At 44.2% G+C, this 23,755-nt stretch overlaps 1 protein-coding gene across 1 annotated transcript in view; it reads left to right on the forward strand.

Moving 5' to 3' along the window:
• Nucleotides 1-23,755, forward strand: part of LOC126335447 (G-protein coupled receptor Mth-like) — a 682,281-nt gene that overhangs the window by 273,043 nt on the left and 385,483 nt on the right. The window contains exon 4 of the mRNA XM_049998739.1: nt 7,647-7,725. Coding sequence (XP_049854696.1) covers nt 7,647-7,725 — 79 coding nt within the window. The remainder of the gene's footprint in view (nt 1-7,646; nt 7,726-23,755) is intronic.

Here is a 23,755-nt window from a genome sequence, read left to right on the forward strand (position 1 = left end):
TCGCAGCACATCTAGAAGAGTGTCACCGTAACTGTTTATCACACGAGATGCACGCAGAGTGCTATAAGCAGCACCTGATATCTTGGCACGAGGAACGTTGTCCAGTGCCCCAGACTGTGGGCACAATGAGGGCACGACTGCAGATGGCGTTATAATTGCGCCATAGTAGGAATGTTGAAATTATGTACGAACACTGTCACTGAAGTCACCAAAGTAGTGCTACGATGTATGGGGGGTGATAACGACGAATAATCGAACAGTTTAGGTACGATACAGCCCACTTTTATTAACGAAAGGAACCGGCACGTCAGAGTCGCCCGAACTCAGCAAAGTCAGAGTTTTGTGTAAAGTCCCAGTCGACCACTATCGCTGGTGTACTTAAATGGATATGGTGTCTGTTCTTTCGGACATCTCAGAAAGAACAGACACCATATCCATTTAAGTATATAGTTCTGGCAATACCGGCCATGACCTTTTTCTTCTGTGCAGATGCACACATATTACCCGAATTCTTAAGGGACTTGGTAAGAATGCCTTCCACGAGTAATCAGTGTGTTGGGTAGGGACACTACGAATATAGCGTGTGGACATATAAGGTGAAAACGTGGGTCTCGCGGGAGGCATGCGCGAAATAGTCCCTGCTGTCGCACAATCCACTGTGCCCTCGGTGGCTCAGATGGATAGAGCGTCTGCGATGCAATCAGGAAATCCTGTGTTCTAGTCCCTGTCGGTGCACACATTTTCACCTGTCCGCGTTGATATATATCAACTCCCGTCAGCAGCTGAAGTTAGTAATAGATAATTCTAATTTCTAACTAGAGCTGATGTTTTTAGACGCAGTGTTCCCACAAACAGAATAGAAAACTCATTCGTTATAGATGCCCGGCGAGCATTTACTTCAGTGGAAGTTTCCAGGCTGAGAGGCCGTGATCGGTACACAAAACTATTTCAGATGTTTCGTCTCCGACTGTGGGAGACGTCTTCGGAGATGAAGAACTGTACAGTCTTTTCGTTGATATCTATATGTACCAAAAATACCTTCAACGTGGTCTTACATCTAAAATATAACGAACTTATGAATAAATTCGTAGCACAAGACACGGAATTAAGAACTACTTACCACTGAAAAGTCCATCGATCACGTCTCATGTGATGAACTGTAAGTTACACCTTAAACTTTGGAGAGAGACATTATTTCTTTTTCTTTTTATTACACCTTATACGGAGTAACGTTCTGTGTCGGCTAATAAGTAAGAAGTGGCAAATTCGTACGAAGAAACAACAATTCATATATTTTGCTATGACGTCAGTGGGACATCATCCAGGTGCTGCTACTGGGTATCATAGCGTTCACACTAATGACATACGAGTAAATATCTGTGGGATCCGAAGACTGATTTGATACAGTTCCTGGCCCTTCATCTCTACATAGCTACTGCACCACACGTCCGTTTGAATCTGCTTATTGCATTCGAGCCTTGGTTGAGCTCTACAATTTTCACCCCTCACACCCCCCCCCCCCCCTCACCACACACATCGCTCATTCAAAAGACAATTCCTTGATACCTCAGAATGTGTCCTATCAACATGTCCCTTCTTTTAGTGAACTCGAGTCTTAAATTTCTTCACTCCTCAGTTCAGTTCTCCTCTGCATTAGTTACTCTATACACCCGTCTAATATTCAGCATTCTTATATAAAGCACCACATTTTACAAGTTTCTAATCCCTTCTTCTCTGAACTTTTATCGACCACGTTTCACTTCCGTACGAGCCTATTCTCCAGACCTTCCGAAAAGATTTCCTTACACTTGAATTTATATTCGATCCTAACCAACTTATCTTTTTCATGATTACTTTTCCTCTCATTGCCATTCTGCACTTACATCCTCTCCACTTCCCCCATCATTATTTATTTAGCTGCCCAAATAGCAAAACTCCTAATTCCCTCAGCATTACCTGATTTACTTGGACTCCACTCAAATATCATTGTTTTACTTTTGCTGTTCATCTCATAATTTCTTTTCAAGCCACTACTCATTCTGTTCAACTGCTATTCCTTTGCCATCTCTGACAGAATTACAGTGTCATAGACAAACCTCAATCATTTTACTTATCCTCTCTGGAAATTAATTCTCTTTCGAAAGTTCAGGGAGTATACATAAATGTTGAATTATAGTATCCCTAAATAAATAATAAAAATAATAATAAATATTGAGAAAAAAATTACCTCGTTTTACAGCGATTAATTGTGGGAAACGAATGTGGTGTAGAAGTCCATTCAGAATGGCTGGCAGGCAAATGCGAATTCTCTTCACACGAAAATTTCTTTGATAATATTGTGCCATGCCAAAAAAGGGAATGAAATCAAGTAAAGTAAAAGTTCGTCATCGTACCAATGTTGTTGACTGTGGCCAAAATGCTAAACTGCAGGAAACAAGATTGGAGTTTAACACCCTATCTACGTCGAAATCATTAGAGACTGAGCACGAAATCGCACTGTTTCGAGCGTGGGGACGGAAATCGGACGTGTCCTTTCAAAGGAACCGTCACTGAACTTGCTGAGAGGGTTTTAGGAAAATCATTTAAAATCTAAATCTGGATGGTCAAATGCGGATTCGTCCACTATGCTAACCACTGCGCCACCTCGCCCTGTGCAGCTTCAGGATGTCATGCATATATGCGTCCCATTTAATTCTCCCAATACCAAGGGAGAAGGAGGGGGGAGGGACTTTATGCCCACCTTTTGAAAATATTTTAATCTAGTCAGTTAATATTTTACAATTTCGAAAAATTTTTTTGTTATTTTATTTCAGTTTAACTTAAACCCAAAAATTTAAGTGTTACTAGTAGATTATACATTAGTACCGCTTCAAAAAGTATGTTGTGAGTAAGAACCAACAACAGTTAAAGAAGTTTGCTTTTTTTTTTAGGGTGGACATAAAGTACCGCCACTTGGCAGTACCTATTATTGAAAGCGTGCCGATATTGTTAAGTGTGTGCTAAAAGATATTTCCATGTTCTAGACGCTGCTAACACATTAGTCCCTCCTAAAATGGTAGTGGTTAATATAAAGTAACAAAAAGTAACGAATTTCTTTTCTTTTTTAAATTTTTAAGATGAGTATTAGGTCCTCACCCTCCTGGTACCGCGCGTTTTGGGAAATTCCGGTGGTATTGCTAGGGTTAAAACTTCTCACATACTGTAAATTCTAAAAATTGTGAGTCTTTTACTTGACTAATGTGTGAAATGTTGGATGTATAGTGTTTTATTGCCATTGAAAGGCACCATATTAGCTGCGAGCGGATACCACATTCCCTTCACCACATCTATAATACTAAATGACTAACCCGAGTCATCGCTCATGGGCGCACATTTCCAGTCGCGTTCTGCCTATCCAACGGCTTCCAGGGGCAACAAAAATTTTAATTTCAATATTAATTTACCCATTTCACTGGTTGTTTAGCACTGTGGCTGTGGATTACATTATTTTAAGAAATACAGCAAAGAGCCAAATTTTTATGTATGTTTATTTATGATTATACGTCTCTCAAGCTGTCACCCATCTTCATTTGGCGCATTACGTTTTTAATTTAGAGCAAGCGCATCGTCAAAACATCGATAGAAGCTGGATGCTGCAGCTAAAAGATAAACAATTTTGTTTAGCTACTACACTTTGCTAGTTGTATATTTATCATAAATCACTGGTTAAGTGTACTTCCTTTCTATGGGTTCTGTTATTCAGATTATCGCATTTATAGAGGTGACAGAAACACTTTTTCGCGTGTATTCTGCACGAAAACAGAGAAGTATCCGGCATTTTTCCGTCTGACATCTTTGTTTTGTTTACATCGGAGAATTATATCTACGGTCAAAGTTTTATTTTACTTTGACCATAGATACATTGGAGACAATGTAAACTCTCTTTTTGTGCAAGTGTTTGTGCCACATCTATAAACGCGAAAATCTGAATAAGAAGAAGCAGAATAGAAAGATAGTACACCTAACCAGTAATAAATTGTAAATATAGAACTTGTCAAGTGCTGTAGCTAAACAAAACTTTTAATCTTACCAGGCTAGCTGCAACATCCAAGCGGCTATCAATGTTTTAACGATGAAGATGCAAATGTTTATTAGGTCAGTTGAGGACTGATGAAACCTCAAAACGCGTAATGGCATAAATTAAAATATATAAAATAGTGCCTGGAGCTGCATTTATTAAAAGAAAACAGAAATTCAGTGTTTCATATAATTATTGACAGAATTTAAAAATTGAAAATGCTGTCATAATCTACTGATTAAGAGGTATAATTTTATGTTAATGCTTTAACACAGTAAGTACAGTTGGTTATTTTACTGTTAGAAACTGTGTATATGTCTTCAGACGGCATGACTCGCGGCGCTCCCATCACTCAAATTGTATTCATCCAATATTTGAGACTGACACCACTTACCGATTTCCAACCTTATACATATTTTCAACAAAATGATGAAAGGAGAAAAGTTTATCGCTTACTATATTTTCGCTGCCCACGCAGTAGAACTTCGGCATCGAGCATGACATTTTAATTTACTGCTTGTTTATAACTAACTCTACATCTACATGACTACTCTGCAATTCACATTTAAGTGCTTGGCAGAGGGTTCATCGAACCACAATCATACTATCTCTCTACTATTCCACTCCCGAACAGCGAGCGGGAAAAACGAACACCTAAAACTTTCTGTTCGAGCTCTGATTTCTCTTATTTTATTTTGATGATCATTCCTACCTCTGTAGGTTGGGCTCAACAAAATATTTTCGCATTCGGAAGAGAAAGTTGGTGACTGAAATTTCGGAAAAAGCTCTCGCCGCGACGAAAAACGTCTATGCTGTAATGACTTCCATCCCAACTCGTGTATCATATCTGCCACACTCTCTCCCCTATAACGCGATAATACAAAATGAGCTGCCCTTCTTTGCACCCTCTCGATGTCCTCCGTCAATCCCACCTGGTAAGGATCCCACACCGCGCAGCAATATTCTAACAGAGGACGAACGAGTGTAGTGTAAGCTGTCTCTTTAGTGGACTTGTTGCATCTTCTAAGTGTCCTGCCAATGAAACGCAACCTTTGGCTCGCCTTCCCGACAATATTATCTATGTGGTCCTTCCAACTGAAGTTGTTCGTAATTTTTACACCCAGATACTTAGTTGAATTGTCAGCCTTGAGAATTGTACTATTTATCGAGTAATCGAATTCCAACGGATTTCTTTTGGAACTCATGTGGATCATCTCACACTTTTCGTTATTTAGCGTCAACTGCCACCTGACACACCATACAGCAATCTTTTCTAAATCGCTTTGCAGCTGATACTGGTCTTCGGATGACCTTACTAGACGGTAAATTACAGCATCATCTGCGAACAACCTAAGAGAACTGCTCAGATTGTCACCCAGGTCATTTATATAGATCAGGAACAGTAGAGGTCCCAGGACGCTTCCCTGGGGAACACCTGATATCACTTCAGTTTTACTCGTTGATTTGCCGCCTATTACTACGAACTGCGACCTTCCTGACAGGAAATCACGAATCCAGTCGCACAACTGAGACGATACCCCATAGCTCCGCAGCTTGATTAGAAGTCGCTTGTGAGGAACGGTGTCAAAAGCTTTCCGGAAATCTAGAAATACGGAATCAACTTGAGATCCCCTGTCGATAGCGGCCATTACTTCGTGCGAATAAAGAGCTAGCTGCGTTGCACAAGAGCGATGTTTTCTGAAGCCATACTGATTACGTGTCAATAGATCGTTCCCTTCGAGGTGATTCATAATGTTTGAATACAGTATATGCTCCAAAACCCTACTGCAAACCGACGTCAATGATATAGGTCTGTAGTTAAATGGATTACTCCTACTACCCTTCTTGAACACTGGTGCGACCTGCGCAATTTTCCAATCTGTAGGTACAGATCTATCGGTGAGCGAGCGGTTGTATATGAGTGCTAAGTAGGGAGCTATAGTATGAGCGTAGTCTGAAAGGAACCTAATCGGTATACTATCTGGACCTGAAGACTTGCCCGTATCAAGCGATTTGAGTTGCTTCGCAACCCCTAAGGTATCTACTTCTAAGAGACTCATGCTAGCAGATGTTCGTGTTTCAAATTCTGGAATATTCCATTCGTCTTCCCTGGTGAAGGAATTTCGGAAAACTGCGTTCAATAACTCCGCTTTAGCGGCACAGTCGTCGATAACAGTACCATCGGCACTGCGCAGCGAAGGTATTGACTGCGTCTTGCCGCTTGTGTACTTTACATACGACCAGAATTTCTTCGGATTTTCTACCAAATTTCGAGACAATGTTTCGTTGTGGAACCTATTAAAGGCATCTCGCATCGAAGTACGTGCCAAATTTCGCGCGTCTGTAAATTTTAGCCCATCTTCAGGATTTCGCGTTCTTCTGAACTTCGCATGCTTTTTCCGTTGCCTCTGCAACAGCGTTCGGACCTTTTTTGTGTACCACGGGGGATCCGTTCCATCTCTTACCAATTTATGAGGTATGAATATCTCAATTGCTGTTGCTACTATATCTTTGAATTTGAGCCACATCTCGTCTACATTCGCATAGTCAGTTCGGAAGGAATGGAAATTGTCTTTTAGGAAGGCTTCTAGTGGCACTTTATCCGCTTTTTTAAATAAAATTATTTTGCGTTTGTTTCTGATGGATTTGGAAGAAATGGTATTGAGCCTAGCTACAATGACCTTGTGATCACTAATCCCTGTATCAGTCATGATGCTCTCTATCAGCACGATACATTCTGCAGACGGTATACAAATATGTCCAGAAATACATATTTTCTGAGTATTTCGGTATAAGGTCCACCCGTAGTCTCCTGAAGCTCGTTACACGGTAATTACGTTTCGTTTGATTTCTTATCCGCATTTAACTTTGTATATGTACTGCAGTTAAACTATGTGTGCAACAGTGCAGATGTCGATGGCATGCGCTGGACGTCTTGTTCCGAAACAAGTTTGTTTCATTCACTCATCGTACTTGCTGTTGACAACGATAATGCCAAATCTACACTGCACTGGAAAACTGGCAGTTATAACTGCTCAGTTCAGTTTAAATCCTTTTCCCAGTAGTGTTCAATGTATGTTCAAACTCGCCAATATGCATCTCGTGTATGGATTCACTGAATGCAACTGAAGAATGCACGATAATGCTATGCTGAGCTGCGTCTTCGGCAATAGTAACCACGTCACAGTTCTTTTGTAGTCGAGGCTTGTTCCACTACACTTAGTTTTGTGTTGCACGTTTTGGTTGTTGCATATAACAGTTTTTTCATAGTTGTGGAGGTATTTTGACATAAACAGAGGTAATTGGATAACTAAGTCAATAAACCGTATTATGTTATTAACTTGTAACATGTAACCGGAGACCATGGACCCCTTATACCAAAACCTTCAGATAATATTCCTAAACACTCTCAGAAGATTTTTGCACAGTGTTCGGGTGTTTTCTACAGTATTTCGGAGACTGTTCCACTTTTTTGACTTATGATGATTCTTAACAACTGCGAGTAACTTGAAGAAAAATTTCTGAGTCTTTTTCAGTTCAGAAGGGTCTGACAATAGGACGCCCCACCGCTGACACTTGTGTGTTGCAGGTGTGCTGACGCTGTTCTTCTTCCTGGCGGCCTTCTCGTGGCTCACCATCATGTGCTTCGACATCTGGTGGACCTTTGGGTGAGTAGCACTTCTCTTCCTGGACTCTCCAGGATCATCCTCTGAATTATCAGTCATCAGACAGGAAATTCATTTAGCTTCTCAGCCACAAGAGTGGTAGCAGTGATTTTTCCAGAAAAATAATAGGTAGAGCTGGTGCAAAATAACGAGGCACCGGCTCAGGAAGGCCTCCTCGCCATCAGTGCTGGCGAGTTCACCCCGCCCCTCCGAAGGAGTGGCCACCTCAGTTGTGCGCTACCAGGTGACCTGCACACCCCTAGCCTTCTCATTGCTATCTCCTTACTACACAGCATGGAAATGCAGTCTTCCTCCACCATATATGTAGGCAAAGTTCTTCATTATCAGACACATGTTGCTGTATGGAATATCACAAAAGTTTTGTCGGAAGCGGCAAATGAGGGAGCAAAAATCGCATGAAAAATTGTGATTGGCAGGGTTTCAGGAGATGTTGGCTGTTCCAGTCTCTCTCAATGAAGAAGGAGGGGGGGGGGGCATAGCTACAAGTACTTACCAAGGCTTCATTACTGTGGGGACGTGAGGAGGAAAGAGAAGAAAATATTGCTATTAGGTAATAATGCCAAACGGCTTATCAGGGGACTGGCACGTAATTTCCACATGACACATGTTCTTGATGTTACATCGTCAGAGTTGTACGAGAAATAAGTGATGTTCACTAAGCTATGTTCTTATCCATTATTTTTTTTAAGAGATATCCTTCTAACAGCGTTTGGTCGCTAGTCTCGCTTTGTTGATCTTTTGGTTATCTGACTATTTCTTTTTTGGCATTCCAGTGAAAAACTGTTGATTCTGAACATCTACATTCTCGAATTATTTGTTGTGCCGATATAATCTGTTAATATGATGGTTTGCAGACTCATTAACTGTAGTTAACAAGTTATGTGACATATGTAAGGGTAACGGGTTTTGTGACCTCAGCAGAAGGCCATCCTTGCTATACAGGGTGTTACAAAAAGGTACGGCCAAACTTTCAGGAAACATTCCTCACACACAAAGAAAGAAAATATGTTATGTGGACATGTGTCCGGAAACGCTTACTTTCCATGTTAGAGCTCATTTTATTACTTCTCTTCAAATCAAATTAATCATAGAATGGAAACACATAGCAACAGAACGTACCAGCGTGACTTCAAACACTTTGTCACAGGAAATGTTCAAAATGTACATGCATCCACCCTCCGTCCCTGACGCACTGATACAGCCCTGGAGAATGGCGTATTGTATCACAGCCGTCCACAATACGAGCACGAAGAGTCTCTACATTTGGTACCGGGGTTGCGTAGACAAGAGCTTTCAAATGCCCTCATAAATGAAAGTCAAGAGGGTTGAGGTCAGGAGAGCGTGGAGGCCATGGAATTGGTCCGCCTCTACCAATCCGTCGGTCACCGAATCTGTTGTTGGGAAGCGTACGAACACTTCGACCGACATGTGCAGGAGCTCCATCGTGCATGAACCACATGTTGTGTCGTACTTGGAAAGGTACATGTTCTAGCGGCACAAGTACAGTATCCCGGATGAAATCATGATAACGTGCTCCATTGAGCGTAGTTGGAAGAACATGGGGCCCAATCAAGACATCATCAACAATGCCTGCCCAAACGTTCACAGAAAATCTGTGTTGATGACGTGATTGCACAATTGCGTGCGGATTCTCGTCAGCCCACACATGTTGATTGTGAAAATTTGCAATTTGATCAAGTTGGAATGAAGCCTCATCCTTACAGAGAACATTTGCACGGAAATGAGGATTGACACATGGTTGGATGAAACATTCTCAGAAGTGTACCCGTGGAGGCCAATCAGCTGCTGATACTGCCTGCACACGCTGTACATGGTACCGAAACAACTGGTTCTCCCGTAGCACTCTCCATACAGTGACGTGGTCAACGTTACCTTGTACACCAGAAACTTCTCTGACGCTGACATTAGGGTTATCGTCAACTGCACGAAGAATTGCCTCGTCCATTGTAGGTGTCCTCGTCGTTCTAGGTCTTCCCCAGTCGCGAGTCATAGGCTGGAATGTTCCGTGCTCCCTAAGACGCCGATCAATTGCTTCGAACGTCTTCCTGTCGAGACACCTTCTTTCTGGAAATCTGTCTCGAAACAAACGTACCGCGCCACGGCTATTGCACCGTGCTAATCCATACATCAAATGGGCATCTACCGACTCCGCATTTGTAAACATTGCACTGACTGCAAAACCACGTTCGTGATGAACACTAACCTGTTGATGCTACGTACTGATGTGCTTGATGCTAGTACTGTAGAGCGATGAGTCGCTTGTCAACACAAGCACCGAAGTCGACATTACCTTCCTTCAATTGGGCCAACTGGCGGTGAATCGAGGAAGTACAGTACATACTGACGAAACTAAAATGAGCTCTAACATGGAAATTAAACGTTTGCGGACACATGTCCACATGACATCTTTTCTTTATGTGTGTGTGAGGAATGTTTCCTGAAAGTTTGGCCGTACCTTTTTGTAACACGCTGTATATGTGATTAACCTTCAAAAATTGGCTCTGAGCACTATGGGACTTAACATCGACGGTCATCAGTCCCCTAGAACGTAGAACTACTTAAACCTAACTAACCTAAGGACATCACACAACACCCAGCCATCACGAGGTAGAGAAAATCCCTGACCCCGCCGGGAATCGAACCCGGGAACCCGGGCATGGGAAGCGAGAACGCTACGGCACGACCATGAGATGCGGGCGATTAACCTTCACCACTTTATTTTCGTAAGAACAGTTACAGTAACTCACTCATGAGACGAGCCATCATAACTGTGTCTGGCGTCCTAGCATGAATATATGACTTATAGGGACTCTATTGTGAGCCGATAAACTCATATCTTCCGAGCCAAAACCACACGAGCTGGAAACAGTTCTGGCTGTGCCACTCGACTACTGCGTGTCTGGTGCACAGCTGCAGGTGTATACTGACACCGTAGTGGTCATATTTCAAGACAGTACCAGCCTGTGCGCATACTCTGCCCAAGCCTGTAACCCTTAAGTTACATCCACCAAAGAAGTACAGTTACCAAACATGGCTCAAAACGACCACATCATGAACCTGTTTTGCCAGTTGCGGTATCAGATTGCAGTGCAACGTTTATCTCATTTGCAGTCACAGTAACGATTGGTACTGACGAGTGGCTTTTAAAATCACAACTTGGTGCATGACATATGCTATAGTCACAAGAAAAATTAATAAAGGAAATAAAAACACAATACTGACAATTAAGTAAGGACTAACATTACTGGAAGATTCAAAAGACTTAATCCTGTATACTGATGGGATGAAATTGAACTCATTATTGGTAGTCATAAATGTTTGCGTATGTTAGTAGGTATGATTCGCTACAGTAAAGAAACACTATTGTTCGTAAAAGCTTTCTGGCTGTATGAAAAGTAGCTGGAAATACAGAACGCATATCAATCAAATCACATGATGAATCACAGTGGAGGGAATTTGAAATTTATCTACCGCCATTTAATTTGAATATAAAAGATAGCTCAGATATACCAGAAGTTGCACATACATGTAAAAGTAACATCGATAGTCGAATTGAAAAAGTAAATTATACTTTCAGAACATCGTTTAAGAAATGGATGATGCTGATGCATTAAATTCCTACAGCAATCATCTATCTGAGGATCATAAATAAACAGTTTTTCCTCACAGCTGTACACTGTACTATCTAAGAAAACTGCCGATTCTTGGCAAATTAACTACGTTTAAATATACACAGATCTTACTCATTCAGAGGTAAAAAATACATTTGACTCTCGCTGATCAGCAAATAACCCTTTAGTTGATACTTAAGATGCCAGTTTGTTGCCACATTACACGGTAAATATAAATCTTATACATTGCAAAATTATGTAGCAGCTGATACAGAAACAATAACACTCATCTTCCATCATTAAAGAGCATTTGGTTTAATTACCAGAACTAGTAAGCATTTAATTGTAAGGTTTAACAGGGTACTGTTAATAACTTGATACTGATACTGATAATAACTTTATACCGGTACCTATGAGTTTAATTTGTACACCACATCACTGAAGATGATCACTGTGTGATTGAAAATCGTTTTTGCTATCAATAAACCATCAATATTACGGCCATCTATGACCTTCCTTCTAATAACATGCTGGTTGCCTCTGGTACAATTACTATTGCATTAATGGAACACACTTTCATAACAAAAACTGGAATTACAGTGAACATGGTTAACTAGCTCTAAACACATAATAAAAATGCATATCTTTTTGCAGCCTATGGAATAACTTTTAGTTACACTTGTGCACTCTAAGTAATAGCTGCAATCTATATTTGCACAACTCATCACATATGCAAATGCTGAGAAATGGAAACATGCTTTGCACTCACTCACACTACACATAGCTACGAAGATTGTAGGGGTGTCTGAGACTGGATCGCTCGGTGCGCAGCAATGCCTCGCCCTCAAACTTTGGACTGTGATCTCGTGCCACTCGTTTCCTGGATTTAAGAACAGCTGGTTTGCTCCTCGATCGTTTCTCCTCATGTCTTGCGATACTGCTGGAAGTCTTCCCAGAAATAGTTTTACGCAGTTGACACGAACGACAGTCAAACAAACAAAAAAAAAACACTTGTAGCTTAAGAGCGAATGGCGAGAACACCTCTAATATCATATATTGTCCTTTCCAAAACTTCTTAAACCTTTTGACCTGACTCTGCAACACTGCATGCCGTCAATGGTCAATGGTCATCACAGTAGCACTGATGTGTTCTCTGAGCTGCTCCAGTTGAAACGTGGCAATTGCTGTGCACGAGTGACCACTCTTCAGATAAGCAATAGTTTTAAGAACTTCAAGTGATGCCTAAGAAAGAAACCCGATTGTTGTACGCTCAATAAAATTAAGTGTTACCCTTTTTAATTAAGCGAGCGCCAATTAGATTGCAGCAGCATGGCAGGCAGACGGACGGCCAGAGCGGAGGTGGCGTGCCGAAGGGTTACGATTAGAGCTGAGTCGGGCGCGGTAGGCCAGCACGGTGACTTGCAAGAACGAGGAGGCGGAAGATAACTGACCCTTCACAATGTGGGAACTGGATTCAGCGCTGTCTGAGGCTCATGATACTGCGCCTGGTCATGATCAAATCCGGTACAGCATGCTGCGGCACCTGTTGCTGCCATCCAAGGAAGTTCTCCTGAACTGTTTCAATATGATATTGTTATCCGGCACGTACCCTGACTCGTGGAGGGAGGCGATTTTGATTCCCCTCCTCAAACCAGGGAAGGACCGAACGCATCCCAGTAGTTATCGGAGTATTGCCTTGACGAGCTGTGTTGGGAAGACGTTGGAACGCATGGTCAACCGCCGCCTGGTTTGGGTGCTCGAGACCAGGCAGCTCCTTAGCCCCTCTCAGTGTGGCTTTCGGAGATGTCGTTCCATTATAGACAACTTGACCCTGCTTGAGGCCGCCATCCAGCAGGCCTTTCTACGTAACCAGCATTGTCTAGGGGTCTTCTTTGACATTAATAAGGCGTATGACACTACTTGGCGCCGCCTTATCCTCAATCAACTCCATCAGTGGGGCTTTCGTGGCCGTCTCCCCATCTTCATTCGGTCCTTTCTTTTTCACCGCCTCTTTCGGTATCGGGTTGGTAATGTGCTATCGGATTTGTACGTGCAGGAGAATGGTGTTCCTCAGGGCAGCGTCTTAAGTGTCACCCTCTTTGCCGTCGCTATTAACAGTATCACGTCCACTATCCGGAGTCCTGCCCAATGCTCCTTGTTTGTGGACGATTTTGCTGTTTTCTGTTCTTCCTCCAGTCTTGTCACTGCTAGTCGGCAGTTACAGCTTACGATAAAGCGCTTAGAGGCATGGACTGCAAAGACGGGTTTTACCTTTTCTGCAGACAAATCTGTGTGTGTTCATTTTAATCGTTCTCGGCGTCTTTTTACCTCCCCTGAATTGCGTCTGAGGGACACCGTTCTTCCTTTTAGAGACACTGTGAGGTTCCTGGGCCTAACTTTTGATTCCAAGTTGTCGTGGTTGCCTCACCTTAAAGACCTCAAGGTGCGGGCACTGAAGGCACTGAATATTTTGAAGTGTCTGAGCCATCGGTCCTGGGGAGCAGATCGGGCGCGTCTGCTGCAGTTTTATAGGGCTTTCGTCCGATCGCGTCTTGACTATGCTTGCACCGTGTATGGGTCAGCAAGGCCTTCGTATCTGAAGATCCTTGACGCAGTACACCATGAGGGTATCAGGCTGGCCACTGGTGCCTTCCGTACCAGTCCCATCCCCAGCCTGTGTGCTGAGGCAGGGGAACCGCCGCTCGCCATCCGGCGGAAACTCCTTATGGTGCGACGGGTGTGTCATTTCCTTGCCTGTCCTACCTCCCCTGCGTACCCTACCGTTACCCGACCGCCTATGGAACGTCTCTTTTCCAGTCGTCCCAGGGCAACGAGACCATTTGGGATTCGTGCCAAGCATTTGCTTGAGTCCCTTGGTGTGGAGCGTGTGGCCCCCCAACGACAAGGTTTTACTCGCCTGCCTCCCTGGTTGCTCCAGAGGCCCAGCATCCTTCTACACTTGTCGGAGAACCGGAGGAACTGCACTCCGGCGTTTGTTTTTACCTCCTTATTTTACGATATTTTAAACCAGCATCCGGACCATGTACCTGTATTCACAGATGGCTCTAAACAGGGGGACTCTGTTGGTTGTGCTGTTGTTTTCCCTGATCGAGTCGTCAGGTTACGGCTTCCTGCGGCTTTTACCATCCTCGATGACGAATTGTTTGCAATCTTGCGGGCATTGGAGCAAATGAGATGTGTTCCCAGTCTTAAGTTCCTCGTCTGTTCTGACTCCATGGGTGCCCTTCAGACCATGCAACACTTGTACCCAGCGGATACGGTCGTCCAGAACATCCATGATGCCCTACTCCACCTGCAACGGCAGGGGAAGGCGGTTTCTTTCTGCTGGGTGCCGGGGCACGTGGGTATTAGGGGAAACGAACTGGCGGATGAGGCTGCCAAAGATGCATGTTCCCTCCCTCACGTTGTTGAATGTGCCGTCCCCCTCCATGTTGTAACCTACCTTTTGCGTTTTCGTGTTATGCATCAATGGGAAGAGGAGTGGCTGGCAGTTTCTGACAATAAGCTGCGTCTGGTAAAGGCCACTACGCGACCATGGCGTACGTCCTACCAGTCATACAGGCGGGATGAGGTTCTCCTCACTCGCCTCCGCATTGGGCACAGTCCCTTAACGCATGGTTTTTTACTCCGGTGGGAGGACCCCCCAATCTGCAGTGCTTGTGGCGTCCAGATTACTGTCCGCCACATTTTACTTGACTGTCTTTTATTCTCTGACCAGAGGGCGGTGGTTTCTTTGCCACCGGATTTGCCCTCTATTTTGCAAGACGACGCAGCGACTGTGGTTAAGGTCTTACGGTTTTGTGTCCTGTCCAATCTGTTGCCTCGGATTTTAGGGAGAGGGTTTTAATGTGCTGCTGGGTGACTGGCTCACCCAGGTTTTAGGTAAGAGGTCCGCCAGTCACGATTACCTCCTTGTTTCCCTTCGGCATCTGTTCTCTTTTCCTTGTGTTTCCTTTCCTTTTTTAGTGTGTTTCTTCTCCTCTTGTTTTACCTCTGTATGTGAGCAATTGGAACTGCGTCAGGCCTGTGTCTTTTAGCCGTTCTCCTTGTTCGGTGTCCGTCTTCATCCCTTCACCGCATGTGTTCCTCTTTCTTTGCATTTGGGCGCTGATGACCACGCTGTTAAGCGCCCGTAAACCTCAAACACACACACAGGAGGCGGAAGGACACAGAAAGGCCAGGGGTAGCTTAGAAATACGACGAAGCATCCGCGGGCGGACATCCCCTGAGGATGGAGAAAATGGACTGGTTCGAGCAGAGGTTGCCAAAGGCGTTTGATAAAACTTCAAATTAGAGCAGAGGAATAGAGTGAAATTTGCAGAAGAGTGTAAATCAAAAGCGTATTTGCCCAGAAAGCCACAGGGAAAGTATAAGGGAACATGTGTCTGTTTTAAGGGTGGAGATGATGGCTGACGTCACAAGCGGTTTAGTGGGGGAGAAGGAGCGCACAGCTCGCCATTGTTGGGGAGTAGCGGTTAGACCGCAGTACGGATGACCGGCGGTTGCGCTCCCGCAAGATTACCCACTAAGCTTTGTTTCGTGGCTAAATCTGCATCATACCGGGACAATGTAACGTTCGCGTAGGCGGTGAAGTTATTTTGACTGTGAATGAATGTTTATCTTAATATGTGACAATTACTGAGGTATAGCCGCAAATAGTGAATTGAGAAAAGCTTAGTGCATGCTACAACGCGACAGTCATTGAACACGGTAAGTCAACTGCTGTGCTTGCTCCTGCTGTTGCAGTTCTGTTTTTGTTTTCTTCCAGTGATCATTATGACCAATTGGTTATGATCATGCTTATTTTTATTTGGGGTATCAAGTGTAACTAAAGACTGAGTTCCGCGTTATCCGGTAATACAAGATCCTGGCCTTGCGCACTAAAAGACCCGCGTGGCAGCTGAGTGAATGATATTAAAACGATCACATCTGGGATTAGCCTGACTAAGACAACAACCAAAGGCAATCGGATCCAACAGTGGTCTTAAACCCACTTGGAGGGGCATATCCGTCTGAACGCTATTTGGCTCGATTCTGGCGTGCAAATTCCGACTTCGAAACTTATTTGTAATAAATTGTATCAAAGGATTGTGAGCCAACGACTCTCTAGAATATAATTGCTTATATCAGAGCTACATTGCGTTATTTAGTAGCACCGGAATTCGTCTCCAAAACCTTAGTTTTGCGTATTTACACGACTGGCCATTAAAGTGGCTTCTCCACGAAGATGACGTGCTACAGACGCGAAATTTAACCAACAGGCAGAAGATGCTGTGATATGCAAATGATTAGCATTCGCACAAGGTTGGCGCCGGTGGCGACACCTACAACGTGCTGGCATTTCTCATACACAAACAGCAGTTGACCGGCGTTGCCTGGTGAAACGATGTTGTGATGCCTCGTGTAAGGAGGAGAAATGCGTACCATCACGTTTCCCACTTTGATAAAGGTCGGATTCTAGCCTATCGCGATTGCGGTTTATCGTATCACGACATTGCTGCTCGCGTTGGTTGAGATCCAATGACTGTTAGCAGAATATCGAATCGGTGAGTTCAGGAGGGTAATACGGAACGTCGAGCTGGATCCCAACGGCCTCGTATCACTAGCAGTCGCGATGACAGGCATCTTATCCGAATGTCTGTAACGGAGCGTGCAGCCACGTCTCGATCCCTGAGTCATCAGATGGGGACGTTTGCAATACATCTTCGCGAGCAGTCGACGGCGTATGCAGCAGCCTGGACTATCAGCTCGGAGACAATGGCTGCGGTTACCCTTGACGCTGCATGACAGACAGGAGCGCCTGCGATGGTGTACTCAATGACGAACCTGGGTGCACGAATGGCAAAACGTCATTTTTTCGGATGAATGCAGGTTCTGTTTACAGCATCATGATGGTCGCATCCGTGTTTGGTGACATCGCGGTGAACACACATTGGAAGCGTGTATTCGTCATTACCATACTGGCGTATCACTCGGGGTGATGGTATTGGGTGCCATTGGTTACACGTCTCGGTCACCTGTTGTTCGCATTGACGGCACTTTGAACAGTGGACGTTACATTTCAGATGTGTTACAACCCGTGGTTCTACCCTTCATTCGATCCCTGCGAAACCCTACATTTAAGCAGGATAATGCACGACCGCATGTTGCAGGTCCTGTACGCGCCTTTCTGGATACAGAAAATGTTCGACTGCTGCCCTGGCCAGCACATTCTCCAGATCTCTCATGAATTGAAAACGTCTGGTCAATGATGTCCGAGCAACTGTCTCGTCAGAATACGCCAGTCACTACTCTTGATGAACTGTGGTATCGTGTTGAAGTTGCATGGGCAGCTGTACCTGTACACGCCATTCAAGCTCTGTTTGACTCAATGCCCAGGCGTATCAAGGCCGTTCTTACGGCCAGGGGTACTGATTTCTCAGGTTGTATGGACCCAAATTGCGTGAAAATGTACTCACATGTTAGTTTTAGTATAATATATTTGTCCAATGAATACCCGTTTATAATCTGCATTTCTTCTTGGTGTAGCAATTTTAATGGCCAGTAGTGTACTATGTCCAGAATCCACAGCGTGCCGAATAACGTACGAGTGGCTGAACTGCAGGTAAGGAAAGGTAAGATTACAGGTTGACTACGCTGCCACTACGCAGGTAACTCACAAAGGACCTGCCACGCAACCCTGTAAACCTACCGCTAACCATACCAGACAGTCCAAGGGATCCAGTTCGTTATAAGTTAGAGTTTGTCATTCCGCAGAGGGGATGGTACAAAGAGGTGCAATCGACCTAGGGAATGTTACACAGCATTCTTGGTAGTCGTTGTGCGTAAATACGGTCCTTAATGTACTCCCAAAGGAAAAAAGTCACAATGCATCAGGTTGGGTGACCTGAGGCGGAAGAGGGGGCAGGCAACAGAGCCACATCATCTTCAACGCCCAATCCAATGTGTCAAGGCAGTGCACATGTATCGCCAAACCAACTGGTAGGCACAATGCAAACTCACTGAATTTATGGTTCAATTCATGCATTAATCATATATTCACATGTAATCCTCTGGAAAATATAGACTTTTCAAAACGAATGTATCATTTATAGTAGCCCTTTATGTACCGAGTAGGCAACGGCTTTGCTGCAGTGGATACACCAGTTCCAGTGAGATCACCTACGTTAAGCGCTATCGGGCGTGGGCGGCACTTGGATGGGTGACCATCCAGCCGCAATGCGCTGTTGCCATTTTCCGGGGTGCACTCATCCTCGTGATGCCAATTGAGAAGCTACTCGACCTAATAGTAGCGACTCCGGTCAAAGAAAGCCATCAAAACGACCGGGAATTCATGTGCTGACCACACGCCCGTCCTATCCGCATCCTCCATTGAGGATGACACGGCGGTCGGATGGTCCCGATGGGCCACTTGTCGCCTTTTTTTATGTACGGAGTACTCTGATAAGGCTTGTCCAACGCGAGGCCGTTGAACCCGGAGGAAGGATACGGCCTACTGAGCAGGATACACCGATAGCTTCGAACAGCAGAGCAGCGTCGGTGTTGCGGCCAATGTCCGCTTCGATGGCTCGCACGTGGCCGGCGAGGGCTCCCGCCGCTTCCGAGGAAAGTAGGCCCCCACCGGCCTCATTCGCCACTCCCTGCGAGGCACGTCAACAAACACGGCAAGTCTGAGTCATCCTGCTAAATACTTGGGGATTTCTTCCGAGAAACTTCCCAGGTGAGGAGTCAGCCAACACGGTTATTCAAGTTCGATAATATACAGAGTGAAAAGTATTTAAACCGACAAACTCTGGGAGGTTGTAGGGGACATCAAAACAAATATTATTTCCTAATGTCATTTTTTCCTATGAGGAGTATTTAAACCGTTAGGGGAAGATTTCTCTGGTGGCAAATTAATTAAACGAACAAACACTTTTCCATTTTTTATGACCAAGAGACAACACATTAACATAACCCAATTTCAGTTACAGTTGATTTTCAAAAATGTCTCCATTGACACGTAACCAAAGGTTACACTGTCGGATCATGATTTGTCTGACGCGGGCAAAAACATCAGGAGTGTCCTCAGTTGTTCCTCACACAAAAAGTGGGGATCGAGCAGGCCATGCTAAAGGACCACCTCTGCCAATCCACGTGTCTGGGACCGCCTGTCCAGGAATCGACACACACGACGACTGGAAAGTGCCAGCGCCCCATCATGTTGGAATCACATGTGTTGTCTTGTAGGGAGCGAGACGTCTTCCAGCAATTCTGGCAATTCTCTAGCGAGAAATTGTAATAGTGCCTGCCATTTAATGGCCTAGGTAGCAGATACGGTTTAATTAAACAGTCCCCAACAACACGGACCCACACATTAACGAAGAACCGCACTTGATGAGCGCTAGTAACTGTGGCATGCGGCTTTTCCTCACTCCAAACAAACGAATTGTGCATGTTGAAGGTTCCATGACGCCTGAACGTTGCTTCATCGGTAAACAACACAGAGAATGGAAATGTAGGATGCATTTCACACTGTTCCAGGTACCACTGCGAAAACTGTGCTCTGGGTGGATAATCAACTGCTTCCAGGTTGTGGACACGCTGTAAGTGAAATGGACGTAACAATTGCTCTCGAAGAACTGTTCTTACACTCGTCTGATTCGTCCCCATTTTACGTGCAATTGCACGATTGCTGATTGAAGGATCCCGCTCCACATGCTGCAAGACAACTTCCTCAAATTGCAGCGCTCTTACCGTGCGACAGCGTCCCTGTCCAGGTATCTGCTAAATGATCTGGCCTCACGCAGACATTGGTACACAGCAGCAAAGGTTGGATGATGCGGGATACGGCGATTACGATATTGTTGCTCATAAACCCGCTGTGCAGCTCGTTCGTTGTGGTGCGCTACGTAGTACGCACAAACCATATCAGTGTACTCACTCCAAGTGTATCGCTCCATTAGTAAACAGAGACAATACACCACTACACTGGTGAACAACAGTTTCCTACAACTGAAGAGCGTAATACGCCCTCTAACAACTGAAGAGAGTAATACGGCCTCCACCGGTTTAAATAATCCTCATAGGAAAAAATGACATTAGGGAAAAATATTTGTTTCGATGGCCCCTTCAACCTCCCAAAGTTTTTCGGTTTAAATACTTTTCACCCTGCAGAAGAAATATCCGCGACTTGCTGTATCTCATCGAGCCAGCGACGATTTCGTGGCCTATTATATCCTGAAAATGACTCGCCTCCGTTCTACAACTCCGAGGAAACTGTGTTAGCAACATACTGTCGTGGATAACTGACATCAAGTTGGAGAGAACGCATTGCACTATGCAATTCGTGTCATAATTAATAACGGTAAGTTCAAAAAATGGCGCTGAGCACTATGGGACTTAACATCTATGGTCATCAGTCCCCTAGAACTTAGAACTACTTAAACGTAACTAACCTAGGGACAACACCCAGCCATCACAAGGCACAGAAAATCCCAGAACCCCGCCGGGAATCGAACCCGGGAACCCGGGCGTGGGAAGCGAGAACGCTGCCGCACGACCACAATATACGGGCAATAACGGAAAGTCACACGGATAAATGTACACGGCAAGAGAAGCAAGTACTTTCCAGTAAATACGACTGCGAAAATGTAGTTAAGAGCTGCCACCGACTTCAGTACGAAGTATTGTCCTAGTTTGTACGGACGCATTTGAAATGAAAACTTTTCAAATACGTTCCTATATAACTGGCTCAAACTTCGTCCATGGCCTACCTTAATATGAAATAATACCAGTGCAGCACGACACACGTTACAATTTACCGCACACTCCTTTCTGCTAAAGGAAAGTGTCGTCAACGCATTTGGATGCAATACTGAAGTGGTCTCTGCAGCTAGTTATGAATTCTTTCAAACTCACTGTCACCATGAAGACTACAGGGTGGTCCATTGATCGTGACCGGGCCAAATATCTCACGAAATAAGCATCAAACGAAAAAACTACAATCAACGAAATTTGTGTAGCTTGTGCAGGGGAAACCACATGGCGCTATAGTTGGCCCGCTAGATGGCGCTGACAAAGCTCAAACGGATATCAACTGCGTTTTTTGAAATAGGAACCCCCATTCTTTTATTACATATTCGTGTAGTACGTAAAGAAATATGAATGTTTTAGTTGGACCACTTTTTTGTCTCTGTGATAGATGGCGCTGTAATAGTCACAAACATATGGCTCACAATTCTAGACGAACAGTTAGTAACAGGTAGGTTTCTTAAAATAAAATACAGAACGTAGTGCGTTTGAACATTTTATTTCGGTTGTTCCAATGTGATACATGCACCTTTGTGAACCTATCATTTCTGAGAACGCATGCTGTTACAGCGTGATTAGCTGTAAATACCACATTAATACAATAAATGCTCAAAATGATGTCCGCCAACCTCAATGCATTTGACAATACGTGTAACGACATGCATTGACAATGCGCTGACGCATGTTGTCAGGCGTTGTCGGTGGATCACGATGGCAAATATCCTTCAACTTTCCCAACAGAAAGAAATCCGGGGACATCAGATCCGGTGAACGTGGGGGCCATGGTATGGTGCTTCGACGACCAATCCACCTGTCATGAAATATGCTATTCAATACCGCTTCAACGGCACGCGAGCTATGTGCCGGACATCCATCATGTTGGAAGTACATCGCCGTTCTGTCATGCAGTGAAACATCTTGTAGTAACCTCAGTAGAAAATTACCTAGGAAATCAGCATACATTGCACCATTTAGATTGCCATCGATAAAACGGGGCACAATTATCCTTCCTCCCGTAATGCCGTACCATACATTAACCCGCCAAGGTCGCTGATGTTCCACTTGTCACAGCCAATTTGGATTTTCCGTTGTCCAATAGTGCATATTACGCTGGTTTTCGTTACCGCAGTTGGTGAATGACGCTTCGTCGCTAAATAGAACGCGAGCAAAACATCTATCATCGTCCCTTAATTTCTCTTTTTCCCAGTGGCAGAACTGTACACGACGTTCAGAGTCGTCGCCATGCAATTCCTGGTGCGTAGAAACATGGTACGGGTGCAGTCGATGTTGATGTTGCAATCTCAACACCGACGTTTTTGAGATTCCCGATTCTCGCGCAATTTGTCTGCTATTGATGTTCGGATTAGCCGCGACAGCACCTAAAACACCTACTTGGGCGTCATCATTTGTTGCAGGTCGTGGTTGACGTTTCACATGTGGCTGAACACTTCCTGTTTCCTTAAACAACGTAAGTATCCGCCGAAAGGTCCGGACACTTGGATGATGTCGTCCAGGATACCGAGAAGCATACATAACACACGCCCGTTGAGCATTTTGATCACAATAGTCATGCAACAACACGATATCGACCTTTTCCGCAATTGGTAAGCGGTCCATTTTAACACGGGTACTGTATCACGAAGCAAATACCGTCCACACTGGCGGAATGTTACGTGATACCACGTACTTATACGTTTGTATTACACGGCCATCTATCACAAAGCGAAAAAAGTGGTCCAACTAAAACATTCATATTTCTTTACGTACTACACGAATATGTAATAAAAAATGGGGGCTCCTAGTTTTAAAAAAACGCAGTTGATACCCGTTTGAGTTATGGCTTTGCCATCTAGTGGGCCAACCACAGCGCCATCTGGTTTCCCTTCAAGCTAGACGAGTTTCGTTCTTTGTAGTTTTTCGTTTGACGCTTATGTCGTGAGTATTTGGTCCGGTCACTATCAATGGACAACACTGTATACAGTCTCGCTGCTCCAGCTTTTCAGTTGTGTCAACGAGATTGCTGTACGCTTCACTTCTGAGGTGGCTGTAGACATAAAAATCCAGAGGAATGGATTCAGTGACCTTGGAGATTAATGTATAGACCCTGCTCGACCCAATTCATTTTGGGTCGTATTGGGCCATTACGTGTTGTCTTACGTAAGCAACAAAACTTGCAACCACCGTGCCCGATTAAAGGAGAACTTGATCGATAAGTTTACATTTCAAATCGCGCATTTGCAGTAATTAGGACAACATTTCGTGCCAAAGTCAGTGGTGGTTCGTAACCACATACGTGCAGTTATCTCGCGAATGGATCGTGCGCGAACCCATGTTTACTGGAACATTTTTGCACACAGCGATTTCAGTTTTCGCTATTGATTATGACACATTTTGCATAGATGCTCCAGTGAAAACTGTAAGTCGCTAGATACTGCTACGAAAGAGTTGTATCTTAATTATCAAGCCACTAAGAGATGAAATGGTCATTTTCAACTACAGACGTTACTGCATTGGTAATATTAAACTCGGAGGGGGATGTATAATCGAACGTACTTTAACCAATACTG

The sequence above is a fragment of the Schistocerca gregaria genome, chromosome 2 (genome assembly GCF_023897955.1).
Source record: "Schistocerca gregaria isolate iqSchGreg1 chromosome 2, iqSchGreg1.2, whole genome shotgun sequence".
Lineage (NCBI taxonomy): Eukaryota > Metazoa > Arthropoda > Insecta > Orthoptera > Acrididae > Schistocerca > Schistocerca gregaria.